This window comes from Tachyglossus aculeatus, chromosome 7, assembly GCF_015852505.1.
Source record: "Tachyglossus aculeatus isolate mTacAcu1 chromosome 7, mTacAcu1.pri, whole genome shotgun sequence".
NCBI classification, from domain to species: Eukaryota; Metazoa; Chordata; class Mammalia; order Monotremata; family Tachyglossidae; genus Tachyglossus; species Tachyglossus aculeatus.
The window spans coordinates 19,595,262-19,613,119 of record NC_052072.1 but is presented as its reverse complement, the minus strand read 5'-3'; the positions used below and the strand labels follow the sequence as shown (position 1 = coordinate 19,613,119).

At 47.6% G+C, this 17,858-nt stretch overlaps 1 protein-coding gene across 1 annotated transcript; it reads right to left on the bottom strand.

Annotated features, from left to right (window-relative positions):
- Window positions 1-5,003: 5,003 nt before the first annotated feature.
- LOC119930974 (probable E3 ubiquitin-protein ligase makorin-1) lies at window positions 5,004-14,942 on the bottom strand. Its single transcript, XM_038749805.1, has 8 exons — window positions 14,896-14,942; window positions 14,485-14,604; window positions 10,406-10,641; window positions 6,421-6,521; window positions 6,116-6,315; window positions 5,919-6,029; window positions 5,719-5,833; window positions 5,004-5,327 (listed from the first exon to the last, which is right to left on the bottom strand). The coding sequence occupies exons 1-8, from the start codon at window positions 14,940-14,942 to the stop codon at window positions 5,106-5,108; spliced, it is 1,152 nt and encodes a 383-aa protein (XP_038605733.1). The 3' UTR covers window positions 5,004-5,105.
- Between the last annotated feature and the right edge of the window lie 2,916 nt (window positions 14,943-17,858).

Sequence of the window (17,858 nt, the reverse complement as noted above, 5' to 3'; positions counted from 1 at the left end):
ATTTTATTTTGTTAATATGTTTTGTTTTGTCGTCTGTCTCCCCCTTCTAGACTGTGAGCCCGCTGTTGGGTAGGGACCGTCTCTGTTTGTACATATTTATTACTCTATTTATTCATTTTACTTGTACATAATAATAATAATAATGATGGTATTTGTTAAGCGCTTACTATTGCTTACTATGTGCAAAGCACTGTTCTAAGTGCTGGGGTGGTTACAAGGTGATCAGGTTGTCCCACGGGGGGTCTCACAGTTTTAATCCCCATTTTACAGATGAGGTAACTGAGGCACAAAGAAGTGAAGTGACTTGCCCACAGTCACACAGCTGACAGTTGGCGGAGCCGGGATTGTACATATTTATTCTATTTATTTTATTTGGCTTATATGTTTTGTTTTGTTGTCTGTCTCCTCCTTCTAGACTGTGAGCCCTCAATAAATATGATTGAATGAATGAATGAATGGAGTGCCTATTGTGTGCAGAGCACTGGACAAAACGCTTAGAAGTCCAAGTCGGCAACAGATAGAGACGGTCCCTACCCAACAACGGGCTCACAGACTAGAAGGGGGAGACAGACAACAAAACAAAACATATGGACAGGTGTCAAGTTGTCAGAACAAATAGAAATAAAGCTAGATAATAATAATAATAATAATAATAACATTTATTAAGCACTTACTATGTGCAAAGCACTGTTCTAAGCGCTGGGGAGGATACAAGGTGATCAGCTTGTCCCACAGGGGGCTCACAGTCTTCATCCCCATTTTACAGATGAGGTAACCGAGGCCCAGAGAAGTTAAGTGACTTGCCCAAAGTCACACAGCTGACAAGCGGCAGAGCACATCATTAACAAAATAAATAGAATAGTAAATATGTACAAGTCAAATAAATAGAGTAATAAATCTGTACAAACATATATACATATATACAGGTGCTGTGAGGAGGGGAATGTGGTAAGGCGGGGGGATGGGAGGGGGAGAGGAAAAAGGGGGCTCAGTGTGGGAAGGCCTCCTGGAGGAGGTGAGCTCTCAGGAGGGCTTTGAAGGGAGGAAGAGAGCTAGCTTGGCGGATGGGCAGAGGGATTGGGGGCATTCCAGGCCTGGGGGAGGATGTGGGCCGGGGGTCGACGGCAGGACGGGCGAGAACGAGGCCCAGTGTGGAGGTGAGCGGCAGCAGAGGAGCAGAGGGTGCAGGCTGGGCTGGAGAAGGAGAGAAGGGAGGGGAGGTAGGAGGGGAAGAGGGGATGGGAAGCCTGGAAGCCGAGACTGAGGAGTTTTTGCTTCATGCGAAGGTAGATAGGCAACCACTGGAGATTTTTGAGGAGGGGAGTGACATGCCCAGAGCGTTTCTGTGCAAAGATAATCCGGGCAGCAGAGTGAAGTATAGACTGAAGTGGGGAGAGACAGGAGGATGGGAGATCAGAAAGGAGGCTGATGCAATAATCCAGTCGGGATAGGATGAGAGATTGAAGAGAGATTGATTCCCCTCCCCACAGCACTTGTGCATATTTGTACATACTCATTCAATCGTATTTATTGAGCGCTTACTGTGTGCAGAGCACTGTACTAAGCACTTGAGTACATATTAGAGAAGCAGCATGGCTCAGTGGAAAGAGCACGGACTTTGGAGTCAGAGGTCATGGGTGCGAATCCTGGCTCTGCCTCTTAGCTGGGTGGCTTTGGGCAAGTCACTTCACTTCTCTGGGCCTCAGTTCCCTCATCTGTAAAATGGGGATGACAACTGTGAGCCCCCTGTGGGACAACCTGATCACCTTGTATACCCCCAGCGCTTAGAACAGTGCCTTGCACATAGTAAGCGCTTAACAAATGCCATTATTATTATTATAAGTACATAATAATTGTGTAATTAATTACATAATAAGTACATATTTGTTACTCTATTTTATTAATGATGTATATATATCTATAATTCTATTTATCTATTTTGATGCTATTGATGGCTTTCTACTTGTTGTCTGTCTCCCCCTTCTAGACTGTGAGCCCATTGTTGGGAAGGGATTGTCTCTGTTGCCAAACTGTACTTTCCAAGTGCTTAGTACAGTGCTCTACACACAGTGAGCGCTCAGGCAATACGATTGAATGAATGAATGGATGGATGGGCAACCGCAGGAGTTTTTTGAGGAGCGGGGTGACATGTCAATCAATCAATCGTATTTATTGAGTGCTTACTGTGTGCAGAGCACTGTACTAAGCACTTGGGAAGTACAAGTTGGCAACAAAGGTGTCCTGAACGTTTTTATAGAAAAATGATCTGGGCAGTAGAATGAAGGTGGACTGGAGTGAGGAGAGACAGAAGGCTGGGAGGTCAGCAAGGAGGCTGATTCAGTAATCCAGGTGGGATAGAATGAGTAACTGTATTCCTGTAGCAGCCGTTTGGATGGAAAAGGAAAAGGTGGATTTTAGCGATGTTGTGAAGGTGAGAGGATTTAGTGACGGACTGAATGTGTGGGTTGAATGAGAGACCCTAGTCAAGGGTAACACCAAGGTTATGGCCTTGTGAGATAGGAAGGATGGGGATGACGGGAAAGTCAGGGGGAGGGTAGAGTTTGGGTGGGACGATAAGGAGTTCAGTTTGGGACATGTTAAGCTTGAGGCGACAGGAGGACATCCAAGTAGAGATGTCCTGAAAACAAGAGGAAATGAGAGGCTGCAGAGAAGGAGAGAGATCAGGGCTGGAGATGTAGATTTGGGTATCACCCACACAGAGGTGGAAATTGAAGCCATAGGAGTGAATGAGTTTTCCAAGGGAATGAGTGTAGATGGAGAATAAAAGGGGAACCAGAACTGAACCTTGAGGGACCCCCACAGTTAGGGGGGTGGGAGGCAGAGAAGGAGACTGAGAATGAACGGCCAGAGAGATCAGAGGAGAACCAGGCGAGGACAGAGTCAGTGAAGCCAAGATTGGATGAGCCCCTTCCTTCCTCTCCCCCTCGTCCCCCTCTCCATCCCCCCCATCTTACCTCCTTCCCTTCCCCACAGCACCTGTATATATGTATATATGTTTGTACATATTTATTACTCTATTTATTTATTTTACTTGTACATATCTATTCTATTTATTTTATTTTGTTAGTATGTTTGGTTTTGTTCTCTGTCTCCCCCTTATAGACTGTGAGCCCACTGTTGGGTAGGGACTGTCTCTATATGTTGCCAATTTGTACTTCCCAAGCGCTTAGTACAGTGCTCTGCACACAGTAAGCGCTCAATAAATACGATTGATGATGATGATGATAAGGTTTCCAGGAGAAGGGGGTGGTCCACAATGTGGAAGGCTGCTGAGAGGTCAAGGAGGATCAGGATGGAGTAGAGACTGGAAGCCAAATTGGAGGGAGTCAAGGAGAGGAATTTGAGACAGCGGGTGTAGACAACACACTGAAGGATTTTGGATAGGGATGGTAAGAGGGAAATGGGGTGATAACTGGAGGGAGCCATGGGATCAAGGGAGGGGTTTTTTAAGGATAGGGGTGACATTAGAGGCAGTGTTGCTCAGTGGAAAGAGCTCGGGCTTTGGAGTCAGAGGTCGTGGGTTCAAATCCCGGCTCCGCCAATTGTCAGCTGTGTGACTTTGGACAAGTCACTTCACTTCTCCTGGGCCTCACTTCCCTCATCTGTAAAATGGGGATGAAGACTGTGAGTCCCCCGTGGGACAACCTGCTCACCTTGTAACCTCCCCAGCGCTTAGAACGGTGCTTTGCACATAAGTGCTTAATAAATGGCGTCATTATTATTATGTTTGAAAGCAGTGGGGAAGAAACTGATGGGATTTGAGGTTTAGACACCTGAAAAACTGAGGCGCAGATGATCTACTGGTCTCACTGTTTCACTGGAGCAGACCCACCCGCACTGACCAGAGGCCGTGGCGGCGTCTACTTAGCGACAGAGTCCCTGCCCTTTCCCCAAGCACTCTCTCCAAAGCACAAAGCCTCAGTTCTGCTTTTTGCCTTTCCCCTCGTGTATCTACGCCTCTCAGTCACCGTCTCACCCCCTGATTCCACAAGCGAAACCCAAACTAAAACGGTTAAAGAAAAGAAAGACGAGGAAGGAGGGATAAAGAGGAGAAGCAGTGGGATTGAGTGGAAAGCTCACAGGACCGGGCTTCAGAAGACTCGGGTTCTAGTCTCTGCTCCACCGCTTGCTTAAGTGACCTTAGGCAGGTCACTTAACTTCTCTCAGCCTCAATTTCCTGTTCTCCCTCTCCCTTAATAATAATAATGCTGGCATTTGGTAAGCGCTTACTATGTGCAAAGCACTGTTCTAAGCGCTGGGGGGGAAATACAAGGTGATCAGGTTGTCCCACATGGGGCTCACGGAATTAATCCCCTATTTTACAGATGAGGTAAGCACTGTTCTAAGCGCTGGGGGGAAATACAAGGTGATCAGGTTGTCCCACGTGGAGCTCATGGAATTAATCCCCTATTTTACAGATGAGGTAACTGAGGCTCAGAGAAGTTAAGTGACTTGCCCAAAGTCACACAGCTGACAAGTTGTGAAGCCGGCATTGGAACCCATGACCTCTGACTCCCAAGCCCGGGCTCTTTCCACTGAGCCACGCTGCTTCTTTAAGTCCCCCTTAGACTGAGGGACGCCCTGAGGGGCAGGGACGGTGTCTAATCTGATTATATTGTGGCATTTGCTAGGCGTTTACTATGTGTCAAACACTGAACTATGCGCTGGGGTGGACACAAGCAAATCGGGTTGGGCACAGTCCCTGTCCCGCATTGTATCTTGGCTGCCCAATACCAAAATCCAGAGCCCCAGAGTGATAGAGACTCCGTTTGAGACGCACACAAACCTAGGGAGTAGCCCGATGATTGGGGGTCAGGACTGGTTTGGGGTTGAATGGAGACGGGTGGGTATTGAAATGGGGAAGGAAAGGTGGGGAGAAAGCAGCTTTTAGAATCCCCCTCCCTCCCTCACACTCTGGGCAGTGCCAGGGGTCTGCAGGCCGGCTCACGGAGCACACCGGAGCCACGCTGGTTACGGTGGCTTTATTGTTTCTCACACAGAGTTAAGGTTAAAACCGAGTCCTTGGCCTGGCCATCCCCTCCTCCTTCCCCCGTGCCCCGGGCCAGGCAGCGGCCCTGTTAGGCCTACATGGGCAAATGGGCAGCGGGTGCCACCGGGTTGATAGCCGGGTCGTGACCCTCAAAGGGTGGGGGGCTGCTGCTGCTGCTGCTGGAGGCCGGGGGCTCTTGGGGTGGGCTGGGGTCGCCCTGCCACAACAAGGCCATAGCTACGGTGCACTGATCCAGGAGCAAGTTCTCGTCCGGGCCCGGAGGTGCCAGGGCTGGAGGCGGCGGCGACCACGGTGGCTGCCCGGAGACAGGAGCGAGAGACGAAGATGCGCGGCTCGATGGGGTGGCCCAGGGGATCAATCAATCGTATCTACTGGGTTCTTACTGAGGGCAGAGCGCAGGCTCTAAATATTACTCTATTTATTTTACTTGTACATATCTATTCTATTTATTTTATTATGTTAGTATGTTTGGTTTTGTTCTCTGTCTCCCCCTTTTAGACTGTGAGCCCACTGCTGGGTAGGGACTGTCTCTATATGTTACCAACTTGTACTTCCCAAGCGCTTGGTACAGTGCTCTGCACCCAGTAAGCGCTCAATAAATACGATTGATGATGATGATGATGCCGTGCTGCCCTCCCAGCCCAGGAGCCCCCCCGCCCCCCCCCATGGGTGCCCCGTCCACTCACAGACCCCCAGCTCCTGGGCCGGGCCCCCGGGGGACGGGGCTGGTGGAGGTAGATACAGGTGGCGTCGAAGGGGCAGCGGCCTCGCCCTCGGAGGAAGAACTTGCAGGGGATGAGTCTGGGGGCAGAGCCGGGCCGGAGGGCGGGTGGGTCGCGTGGCGGGGGTCTCAGCCCAGCCCCTCGCCCCCGCCGCCCTCCCTTACCTGGTCCGGGCCGTGAAGCGCCGGACCAACCGCTCCTTCTCACTGGTCTCCTCCACCCACTGGCCGTGGGGGATGAGGTAGCTGGAATGGACGCGGCACTGCGGACAACTCCTGGGGACGGGGCAGGGAGTCGGGTGGGCGGATGGGCCTCCACCGGACCCCCCATTTCCCGGCCCCGACGCCCCCGCCGCCCTCACTTGACCACGCTGGCGGGGAAGTCTCCGCGGCGGCGGCGCCAGGCCCTGATGCAGCTCAGGCAGAAGGGGTGCGGGCAGTTGGGCAGGATGCCGAACAGCCTCTCCTCGGGCCTCAGTTTCCCCAACACTCGCTCCATGCAGATGCCGCAGACCACGCCGTCTCCTTCGCGGTCATCGCCGCCTGGCTCCGCCATGCGCCCCTGTGGACAGAGCGAGGCCCGGCCCACCTCCCCGGCCTCAGTTTCCCTCCCCTGGTCCACCTCCCTTTAGGCCCCCCCCGCTGCCCTCAGCTCCCCCAGACCCACCTCGGGGCTCCGGGCCACTTCCACCGTCTCTGCTCCGGGCTCTGATGGAAGAGGAGGAGGAGGCGGCGGCAGCCTTGGGCTCTGGGGAGACTGGAGCCAACCTGCCGATGGGACACGGGCATCGGGTCAGTCCGTCGGTGGTATTTATTGAGCGCTTACTGTGTGCAGAGTACTGTACTAAGCGCTTGGGAGAGTACAATAATAATGATGATATTTGTGAAGCGCTTACGAGGTGCCAAGCACCGTTCTAAGCACTGGGGTAGATACAAGGTCATCAGGTTGTCCCATGTGGGCCTCACACTCTTAATCCCCATTTTACAGATGAGGTATCTGAGCCACAGAAAATAATCATAATGGTATTTGTTAAGCGCTTGCTATGTGCCAAGCACTGTTCTAAGCGCTGGGGTAGATACAAGGTAATTAGGTTGTCCCACATGGGCTTCGCACTCTTAATCCCCATTTTACAGATGAGGTATCTGAGCCGCAGAAAATAATAGTAATGGCATTTGTTAAGCGATTACTATGTGCCAAGCACCATTCTAAGCGCTGGGGTAATAATAATAATAATAATAATGGCATTTATTAAGCACTTGCTATGTGCAAAGCACTGTTCTAAGCGCTGGGGAGGTTACAAGGTGATCAGGTTGTCCCACGGGGGGCTCACAGTCTTCATCCCCATTTTACAGATGAGGGAACTGAGGCCCAGAGAAGTGAAGTGACTTGCCCAAAGTCACACAGCTGACAGTTGGCGGAGCTGGGATTTGAACCCATGACCTCTGACTCCAAAGCCCGGGCTCTTTCCACTGAGCCAAACTGATTCTAATCAGGTTGTCCCGTGTGGGCCTCACACTCTTAATCCCCATTTTTACAGATGAGGTATCTGAGCCACAGAAAATAATAATAACGGCATTTGTTAAATGATTACTATGTGCCAAGCACCGTTCTAAGTGCTGGGGTAAATACAAGGTAATCAGGTTGTCCCATGTGGGCCTTGCACTCAATCCCCATTTTACAGATGAGGTATCTGAGCCACAGAAAATAATAATAATGGCATTTGTTAAACAATTACTATGTGCCAAGCACCGTTCTAAGCGCTGGGGTAGATACAAGGTCATCAGGTTGTCCCATGTGGGCCTCACACTCTTAATCCCCATTTTACAGATGAGGTATCTGAGCCACAGAAAATAATAATAATGGCATTTGTTAAGCGCTTACTATGTGCCAAGTGCCGTTCTAAGCGCTGGGGTAGATACAAGGTCATCAGGTTGTCCCACGTGGGCCTCGCACTCAATCCCCATTTTACAGATGAGGTATCTGAGCCACAGAAAATAATAATAATGGCATTTGTTAAGCGATTACTATGTGCCAAGCACCATTCTAAGCACTGGGGTAGATTCTAATCAGGTTGTCCCGTGTGGGCCTTGCACTCTTAATCCCCATTTTACAGATGAGGTATCTGAGCCACAGAAAATAATAATAATGGCATTTGTTAAACAATTTCTATGTGCCAAGCACCGTTCTAAGCGGTGGGGTAGATACAAGGTCATCAGGTTGTCCCATGTGGGCCTCGCACTCAATCCGCATTTTACAGATGAGGTATCAGGCACAGAAAATAATAATAATGGCATTTGTTAAGCGTTCGCTATGTGCCAAGCACCATTCTAAGCGCTGTGGTAGATACAAGGTAATCAGGTTGTCCCATGTGGGCCTCGCACTCTTAATCCCCATTGTACAGATGAGGGATCTGAGGCATAGAGAATAATAATAATGGTATTTGTTAAGCGCTTACTATGTGCCAAGTGCCGCTCTAAGCGCTGGGGTAGATACAAGGTCATCAGGTTGTCCCATGTGGGCCTCACACTCAATCCCCATTTTACAGATGAGGTATCTGAGCCACAGAAAATAATAATGGCATTTGTTAAGTGCTTACTATGTGCTAAGCACTGTTCTAAGCACTGGGGTAGATTCTAATCAGGTTGTCCCATGTGGGCCTCGCATTCTTAATCCCCATTTTACAGATGAGGTATCTGAGCCACAGAAAATAATAATAATGGCATTTGTTAAGCGATTACTATGTGCCAAGCACCGTTCTAAGCGCTGGGGTAGGTACAAGGTCTTCAGGTTGTCCCACGTGGGCCTCGCACTCAATCCGCATTTTACAGATGAGGTATCAGGCACAGAAAATAATAATAATGGCATTTGTTAAGCGATTACTATGTGCCAAGCACCGTTCTAAGCGCTGTGGTAGATACAAGGTAATCAGGTTGTCCCATGTGGGCCTCGCACTCTTAATCCCCATTGTACAGATGAGGGATCTGAGGCACAGAGAATAATAATAATGGTATTTGTTAAGCGCTTACTATGTGCCAAGCACCGTTCTAAGGGCTGGGGTAGATACAAGGTCATCAGGTTGTCCCACGTGGGCCTCGCACTCAATCCCCATTTTACAGATGAGGTATCTGAGCCACAGAAAATAATAATAATGGCATTTGTTAAGTGCTTACTATGTGCTAAGCACTGTTCTAAGCACTGGGGTAGATTCTAATCAGGTTGTCCCATGTGGGCCTTGCACTCTTAATCCCCATTTTACAGATGAGGTATCTGAGCCACAGAAAATAATAATAATGGCATTTGTTAAGTGATTACTATGTGCCAAGCACCGTTCTAAGCGCTGGGGTAGATACAAGGTCATCAGGTTGTCCCACGTGGGGCTTGCAATTGTAATCTCCATTTTACAGATGAGGTATCTGAGCCACAGAAAATAATAATAATGGCATTTGTTAAGTGCTTACTATGTGCCAAGCACCGTTCTAAGCGCTGGGGTAGATACAAGGTCATCAGGTTGTCCCACATGGGCCTCGCACTCAATCCCCATTTTACAGATGAGGTATCTGAGCCACAGAAAATAATAATAATGGCATTTGTTAAGCGCTTACTATGTGCCAAGCACCGTTCTAAGCGCTGGGGTAGATACAAGGTCATCAGGTTGTCCCACGTGGGCCTCGCACTCAATCCCCATTTTACAGATGAGGTATCTGAGCCACAGAAAATAATAATAATGGCATTTGTTAAGCGCTTACTATGTGCCAAGCACCGTTCTAAGCGCTGGGGTAGATACAAGGTCATCAGGTTGTCCCACGTGGGCCTCGCACTCAATCCCCATTTTACAGATGAGGTATCTGAGCCACAGAAAATAATAATAATGGCATTTGTTAAGCGCTTACTACGTGCCAAGCACCGTTCTAAGCGCTGGGGTAGATACAAGGTCATCAGGTTGTCCCATGTGGGCCTTGCACTCAATCCCCATTTTACAGATGAGGTATCTGAGCCACAGAAAATAATAATAATGGCATTTGTTAAGCGCTTACTACGTGCCAAGCACCGTTCTAAGCGCTGGGGTAGATACAAGGTCATCAGGTTGTCCCATGTGGGCCTTGCACTCAATCCCCATTTTACAGATGAGGTATCTGAGCCACAGAAAATAATAATAATGGCATTTGTTAAGCGCTTACTATGTGCCAAGCACCGTTCTAAGCGCTGGGGTAGATACAAGGTCATCAGGTTGTCCCACGTGGGCCTCGCACTCAATCCCCATTTTACGGACGAGGTAACCGAGGCACAGAGAAGTGGCTTGCCCGAGGTCACACAGCAGACAATCAATCAATCAATCGTATTTATTGAGTGCTTACTGTGTGCAGAGCACTGTACTAAGCGCTTGGGAAGTACAAGTTGGCAACATAAAACAAGGGGCCGAGCCGGGATTAGAACCCACATCTTGACTCCCAAGCATGCGCTCTTAGCCACTAAGACAATAAAGAGGCACATTCCCTACCCACATCGAGATTACAGTCTAGGGGACAGGGGAGGTCGCCCGGGTTAGGGGCGACCAGATCCACCGGAGAGCCCGAGGAAAGGAAGGGGCAGAGCGGGCATTTCCAGGGCAGCACCTACAGCCTCCCCTGCTTGGGGCCACCGTGTTGCTCACATGGTAGGGATTGGAGCTGTTGTTGTTGTTGTGCCGCCGCCTCCTCCTCCTCTTCTTCTTCCTCCTCCTCCTCCTCATCGTGCCGGTTGACCGGCCTCTCCCCACCGGGCTTCCCCACCAGCCCAGCGGGCAGGGGGGCCGGTTCCGAGGCCTGCACCCCCAGGGCCAGGAAGCAGGGCGGCTCGGAGCTGCTGCAACTCCCCGTGGCGGGGACTGGCACCTGAAGGTGCTGGTAGCTGTGGGGAATGATAATCAATCAATCAATCGTATTTATTGAGCGCTTACTGTGTGCAGAGCACTGGACTAAGCGCTGGGGAAGTACAAGTTGGCAACATAGAGAGACAGTCCCTACCCAACAGTGGGCTTACAGTCTCAAAAGGGGATAATGAATCATTCATTCATTCGTTCAGTCATACTTATTGAGTGCTTAATGTGTGCAGAGCACTGTACTAAGCGCTTGGGAAGTACAAGTTGGCAACATAGAGAGACAGTCCCTACCCAACAGTGGGCTCACAGTCTCAAAAGGGGATAATGAATCATTCCTTCATTCGTTCAGTCATACTTATTGAGCGCTTACTGTGTGCAGAGCGCTGCACTAAGCGCTTGGGAAGTCCAAGTTGGCAACATAGAGAGATGGTCCCTACCCAACAGCGGGCTTACAGTCTAGAAGTGGTGGTATTTCTTAAGCGCTTACTATGTGCCAAGCACTGTTCTAAGCGCTTGGGAAGTCCAAGTTAGCTACATAGAGAGATGGTCCCTACCCAACAGCGGGCTCACAGTCTAGAAATGGTGGTATTTCTTAAGCGCTTACTATGTGCCAAGCACTGTTCTAAGCACTTGGGAAGTCCAAGTTAGCTACATAGAGAGACGGTCCCTACCCAACAGCAGGCTTACAGTCTAGAAATGGTGGCATTTCTTAAGCGCTTACTGTGTGCCAAGCACTGTTGTAAGCGCTGGGGTAGATACAAGTTGGCAACATAGAGAGACAGTCCCTACCCAACAGCGGGCTCACAGTCTAGAAATGTGGTATTTCTTAAGTGCTTACTATGTGCAAAGCACTGTTGTAAGCGCTGGGGTAGATACAAGGTCGGCAGGTTGTCCCACTTGGGGCTCGCAGTCTTCATCCCCATTTTACAGATGAGGTAACTGAGGCACAGAGAATAATAATAATAATAATGATGACGATGGTATTTGTTAAGCGCTTACTATGTGCCAAGCACTGTTCTAAGTGCTGGGGTAGATACGAGTCATCAGGGTGTCCCACTTGGGGCTCACAGTCTTCATCCCCATTTTACAGATGAGGTAACTGAGGCACAGAGAATAATAATAATGATGGTATTTGTTAAGCACTTACTATGTGCCAAGCACTGTTCTAAACGCTGGTGTAGATACAAGTAATCAGGTTGTCCCACTTGGGGCTCACAGTCTTCATCCCCATTTTACAGATGAGGTAACAGGCACAGAGAATAATAATAATGATGGTATTTGTTAAGCGCTTACTATGTGCAAAGCACTGGGTAGATACAAGTCAACAGGTTGTCCCACTTGGGGTTTGCAGTCTTAATCCCCATTTTACAGATGAGGTAACAGGCACAGAGAATAATAATAATAATGATGGTATTTGTTAAGCGCTTACTATGTGCCAAGCACTGTTCTAAGTGCTGGGGTAGATACAAGTCATCAGGTTGTCTCACTTGGGGCTCACAGTCTTCATCCCCATTTTACAGATGAGGTAACTGAGGCACAGAGAATAATAATAATCATGGTATTTGTTAAGCGCTTACTATGTGCAAAGCACTGGGTAGATACAAGTCAACAGGTTGTCCCACTTGGGGTTTGCAGTCTTAATCCCCATTTTACAGATGAGGTAACTGAGGCACAGAGAATAATAATAATAATGATGGTATTTGTTAAGCGCTTACTATGTGCCAAGCACTGTTCTAAGTGCTGGGGTAGATACAAGTCATCAGGTTGTCCCACTTGGGGCTCTCAGTCTTCATCCCCATTTTACAGATGAGGGAACTGAGGCACAGAGAATAATAATAATCATGGTATTTGTTAAGCACTTACTATTTGCAAAGCGCTGTTCTAAGGGCCGGGGTAGATACAAGTCATCAGGTTGTCCCACTTGGGGCTCGCAGTCTTCATCCCCATTTTACAGATGAGGTAACTGAGGCCCAGAGAAGTGAAGTGATTTGCCCAAAGCCACACAGCAGATAAGTGGCAGAGCCGGGATTAGAACCCACGTCCTCTGACTAAACCCATGCTCTGGGCACTAGGCCATGCTGCTTCAGCGCTGGGCACATAGTAAGCGCTTAACAAACACCATCATTATTATTCTCCTGGGAAGAGGGAGAGAGCAGGGAGGGAGGGGTGAGAAGCAGCGTGGATACAGCGCAGGCTTGGGAGTCAGAAGGACTGGGGTTCAAATCCCGGCTCCACTCCTTGTCTGCTGTGTGACTTTGACGATATGATATGTTGCCAATTTGTACTTCCCAAGCGCTTAGTACAGTGCTCTGCACATAGTAAGCGCTCAATAGATACGATTGATGATGACGAGTCACTTCACTTCTCTGGGCCTCAGTTATCTCATCTGTAAAACGGGGACTAAGACTGTGAGCCCCACATAGGACAGGGACTCTATCCAACGTGATTAGATTGCATCTAATCTAATGAGATTAGATGAATCTGAGAAGCAGCGTGGCTCAGTGGAAAGAGCCCGGGCTTTGGAGTCGGAGGTCATGCGTTCGAATCCCGGCTCCGCCACGTCTGCTGTGTGACCTTGGGCAAGTCACTTCACTTCTCTGAGCCTCAGTTCCCTCATCTGGAAAACGGGGATTAAGACTGTGAGCCCCACGTGGGACAACCTGATCACTTGCATACCCCCCCAGCACTTAGAACAGTGCTTTGCACATAGTAAGCGCTTAACAAATGCCATCATTATTATTATTACCTAGTCCAACACTCAGTACGGTGCCTGGCATATAATATTATTTTGTTAATATGATTTGTTTTGCTGTCTGTCTCCCCCTTCTAGACTGTGAGCCTGCTGTTGGGTAGGGACTGCCTCTATGTGTTGCCAATTTGGACTTCCCAAGCGCTTAGTACAGTGCTCTGCACATAGTTAGCACTTAACAAATGCCATCATTATTATTATTACCTAGTCCAACATGCAGTACGGTGCCGGGCATATAATATTATTTTGTTAATATGTTTTGTTGTCTGTCTCCCCCTTCTAGACTGTGAGCCTGCCGTTGGGTAGGGACTGCCTCTATGTGTTGCCAACTTGGACTTCCCAAGAGCTTAGTCCAGTGCTCTGCACATAGTAAGCACTTAACAAATGCCATCATTATTATTATTACCTAGTCCAACACGCAGTACGGTGCCTGGCATATAATATTATTTTGTTAATATGTTTTGTTGTCTGTGTCCCCCTTCTAGACTGTTAGCCCGCTGTTGGGTAGGGACTGCCTCTCTGTGTTGCCAACTTGGACTTCCGAAGCGCTTAGTGCAGCGCTCTGCACATAGTAAGCACTTAACAAATGCCATCATTATTATTATTACCTAGTCCAACACGCAGTATGGTGCCTGGCATATAATATTATTTTGTTAATATGTTTTGTTGTCTGTGTCCCCCTTCTAGACCGTGAGCCCGCTGTTGGGTAGAGACTGCCTCTATGTGTTGCCAACTTGGACTTCCCATGTGCTTAGCACAGTGCTTTGCACCTAGTAAACGCTTAACAAATGCCATCATCATTATTATTATTACTTAGTCCAACATGCAGTACGGTGCCTGGCATATAATATTATTTTGTTAATATGTTTTGTTGTCTGTCTCCCCTTTCTAGACTGTGAGCCCGCTGTTGGGTAGGGACTGCCTTTCTGTGTTGCCAACTTGGACTTCCCAAGCATTCAGTCCAGTGCTCTGCCCACAGTAAGCGCTCAACAAATACGATTGAATGGATGAATAACAGGTAGAAAAAAAGGGTTCAGGTGTGGGTAGCAGGGAGAGGAAGAGACCCAACAGAGGCAAGAAAGAGAAGGGTTGTGAGGAGGGGAGAGATTAGGTGGGCTCTCACCTGCACTGGTCTCCAAAGAAACAGGCCCCGCCCTGGAAATACCTACAGAGTTGGGGTAACTTGCCAACGTGCGAGAAGCGGCAGTGACGGCCCAGTTGGCACATCCCGCGGGCAAAGAACCTGAGGGCAGCACAGAGCCCTGGCGCTGGTCCTCACGGGCCGGAGCGCCAGGCCCCAACTCCCACCCCCATCACCGAGACCCGAAGGGGATGCTTCCCTCCCTCTAGAGAGAGAGGAGCGGGGCAGGATGTGGGGGCAGAGCTAAGGAAGGGTCCTTCCTCTCCCCTCCCAAAGGTCTAGGCCTCCTCCAGACTTCCTGCCATTTGGGTTTCCCTCCTTTAGGTCAGTCCGGGAGCGACCGGTGGCATCCCAAGGAGAGCCCTCACCCTTCCCATCCCGCCCTTTCCCCACCTGCATGGCTGCCTGGGTGGTCTCCCCCAACCCTGAGCTGCCTCCATCGCAGCTGTAGCCCTTACAGAAAATGACATGGCTAATCACCCCCACTCCTGCCCCATTTATCCCGGGCCAGAGGAGGCTGGCCCCCTCACTGAGACCTGGCCAATCGGATGTAGGCCTTGGATCAATCAATCAATCAATCAATCAATCAATCAATCGTATTTATTGAGTGCTTACTGTGTGCAGAACACTGGCCTAATAATAATAATAATAAAAATAATAATAATGGCATTTGTTAAGCGGTTACTAGGTGCAAAGCACTGTACTAAGTGCTTGGGAAGTCCAAATTGGCAACACATAGAGGCAGTCCCTACCCAACAGCAGGCTCGCACTTAGTACAGTGCTCTGCACACAGTAAGCACTCAATAAATATGATTGATTGTATATATCATATATATGTATATATACATACATACATATATGTATGTATATGTATATATACACATACATACATATATATGTATGCATATACATATACACACATATATGTATGTATATACATATACATGTGTATGTATGTGTATATATACATATACATACATATACGTATATGTATATACGTATGTGTGTATATACATATACATGTATATGTATGCATACATGTGTATGTATATATATATGTATGTATGTATACACATATATATGTATATATGCTTGTACATATTTATTGCTCTATTTATTTATTTTACTTGTACATATCTATTCCATTTATTTTATTTTGTTAGTATGTTTGGTTTTGTTCTCTGTCTCCCCCTTTTAGACTGTGAGCCCACTGTTGGGTAGGGACCGTCTCTAGATGTTGCCAACTTGTACTTCCCAAGCGCTTAGTACAGTGCTCTGCACACAATATGCACTCAATAAATATGATTGATTGATTGACCTGTATATATGTATATATGTTTGTACATATTTATTACTCTATTTATCTATTTATTTTACTTGTTCATATCTACCCCATTTATTTTATTTTGTTAGTATGTTTTGTTTTGTTCTCTGTCTCGCCCTTCTAGACTGTGAGCCCACTGCTGGGTAGGGACTGCCTCTATATGTTGCCAACTTGTACTTCCCAAGCGCTTAGTACAGTGCTCTGCACACAGTAAGCACTCAATAAATATGATTGATTGATTGACCTGTATATATGTATATATGTTTGTACATATTTATTACTCTATTTATTTATCTATTTATTTTACTTGTTCATATCTACTCCATTTATTTTATTTTGTTAGTATGTTTGGTTTTGTTCTCTGTCTCCCCCTTTTAGACTGGGAGCCCACTGTTGAGTAGGGACTGTCTCTATATATTGCCAACTTGTACTTCCCAAGCGCTTAGTACAGTGCTCTGCACACAGTAAGCGCTCAATAAATACGATTGATTGATTGATTGATTGATTAGAAGGGGGAGACAGACAACAAAACAAAACATATTAACAAAATAATATTATATGCCAGGCACCGTACTGAGTGTTGGACTAGGTAATAATAATAATGATGGCATTTGTTAAGCGCTTACAAGGTGCAAAGCACTGTACTAAGCGCTTGGGAAGTACAAATTGGCAACACACAGAGGCAGTCCCTACCCAACAACGGGCTCACAGTCTGGAAGGGGGAGAACAGACAACAAAACAAAAAATATTATTTTGTTAATATGATGTGCCAGGCACCGTACTGAGTGTTGGACTAGGTAATAATAATAATGATGGCATTTGTTAAGCGCTTACTAGGTGCAAAGCACTGTACTAAGCGCTTGGGAAGTACAAATTGGCAACACATAGAGGCAGTCTCTACCCAACAACGGGCTCACAGTCTAGAAGGGGGAGACAGACAACAAAACAAAACATATTAACAAAATAAAATAAATAGAATAGATATGTACAAGTAAAATAACAATCAGAACAAATAACAACTGGATGCAGCCAGTTGCCCGTTAATAAAGCCCGGGCCTGGAAGTGAGGAGGTAATGGGTTCTAATAATAATAATAATGGCATTTATTGAGTGCTTACTATGTGCAAATCAATCAATCAATCAATCATATTTATTGAGCACTTACTGTGCGCAGAGCACTGTACTAAGCGCTTGGGAAGTCCAAGTTGGCAACATATAGAGACGGTCCCTGCCCAACAGCGGGCTCACAGTCTAGAAGGGGGAGACAGAGAACAAAACCAAACACATTAACAAAATAAAATAAATAGAATAGATATGTACAAGTAAAATAACAATTAGAACAAATAACAACTGGATGCAGCCAGTTGCCCGTTAATAAAGCCCGGGCCTGGAAGTGAGGAGGTCATGGGTTCTAATAATAATAATGACATTTATTAAGCGCTTACTATGTGCAAAGCACTGTTCTAAGCGCTGGGGAGGTTACAAGGTGATCAGCTCGTCCCACGGGGGGCTCACAGTCTTCATCCCCATTTTCCAGATGAGGTAACTGAGGCCCAGAGAAGTGAAGTGACTTGCCCAAAGTCACACAGCTGACAAGTGGCAGAGCCGGGATTAGAACCCACGACCTCTGACTCCAAAGCCCGGGGCTCTTTCCACTGAGCCACACTAATCCCAGCTCCACCACTTGTCTGTGGGGGAGTCACTTAACTTCTCCGTGCCTCAGTTGCCTCATCTGTAAAATGAGGATTGAGACTGCGAGCCCCACATGGGACAAGGACCGTGTCCAACGTTATTTGCTTGTATCCACCCCAGTGCTTACTATAGTGCCTGGTGCTTAGTACAGTGCTCTGCACATAGTAAGCGCTCAATAAATACGATTGATGATGATTGATGATGGCACATAGTAAGCGCTTAACATTCATTCATTCAATCGTATTTATTGAACGCTGTGTGCCCACAGTACTGACAGTGCTCAGCGCTTAGAACAGTGCTTTGCACATAGTAAGCGCTTAATAAATGCCATTATTATTATT

Excerpts from the sequence above, each read along its gene's own strand:
- LOC119930974 (XM_038749805.1), bottom strand. The coding sequence starts at position 14,942 with ATGGAGGCAGCTCAGGGTTGGGGGAGACCACCCAGGCAGCCATGCAG. Across the intron at positions 6,522-10,405 it reads ACAGCTCCAATCCCTACCAT|GTTGGCTCCAGTCTCCCCAG; the intron begins GTGAGCAACACG and ends TCCCATCGGCAG. Across the intron at positions 5,834-5,918 it reads CGCTTCACGGCCCGGACCAG|ACTCATCCCCTGCAAGTTCT; the intron begins GTAAGGGAGGGC and ends CTCTGCCCCCAG.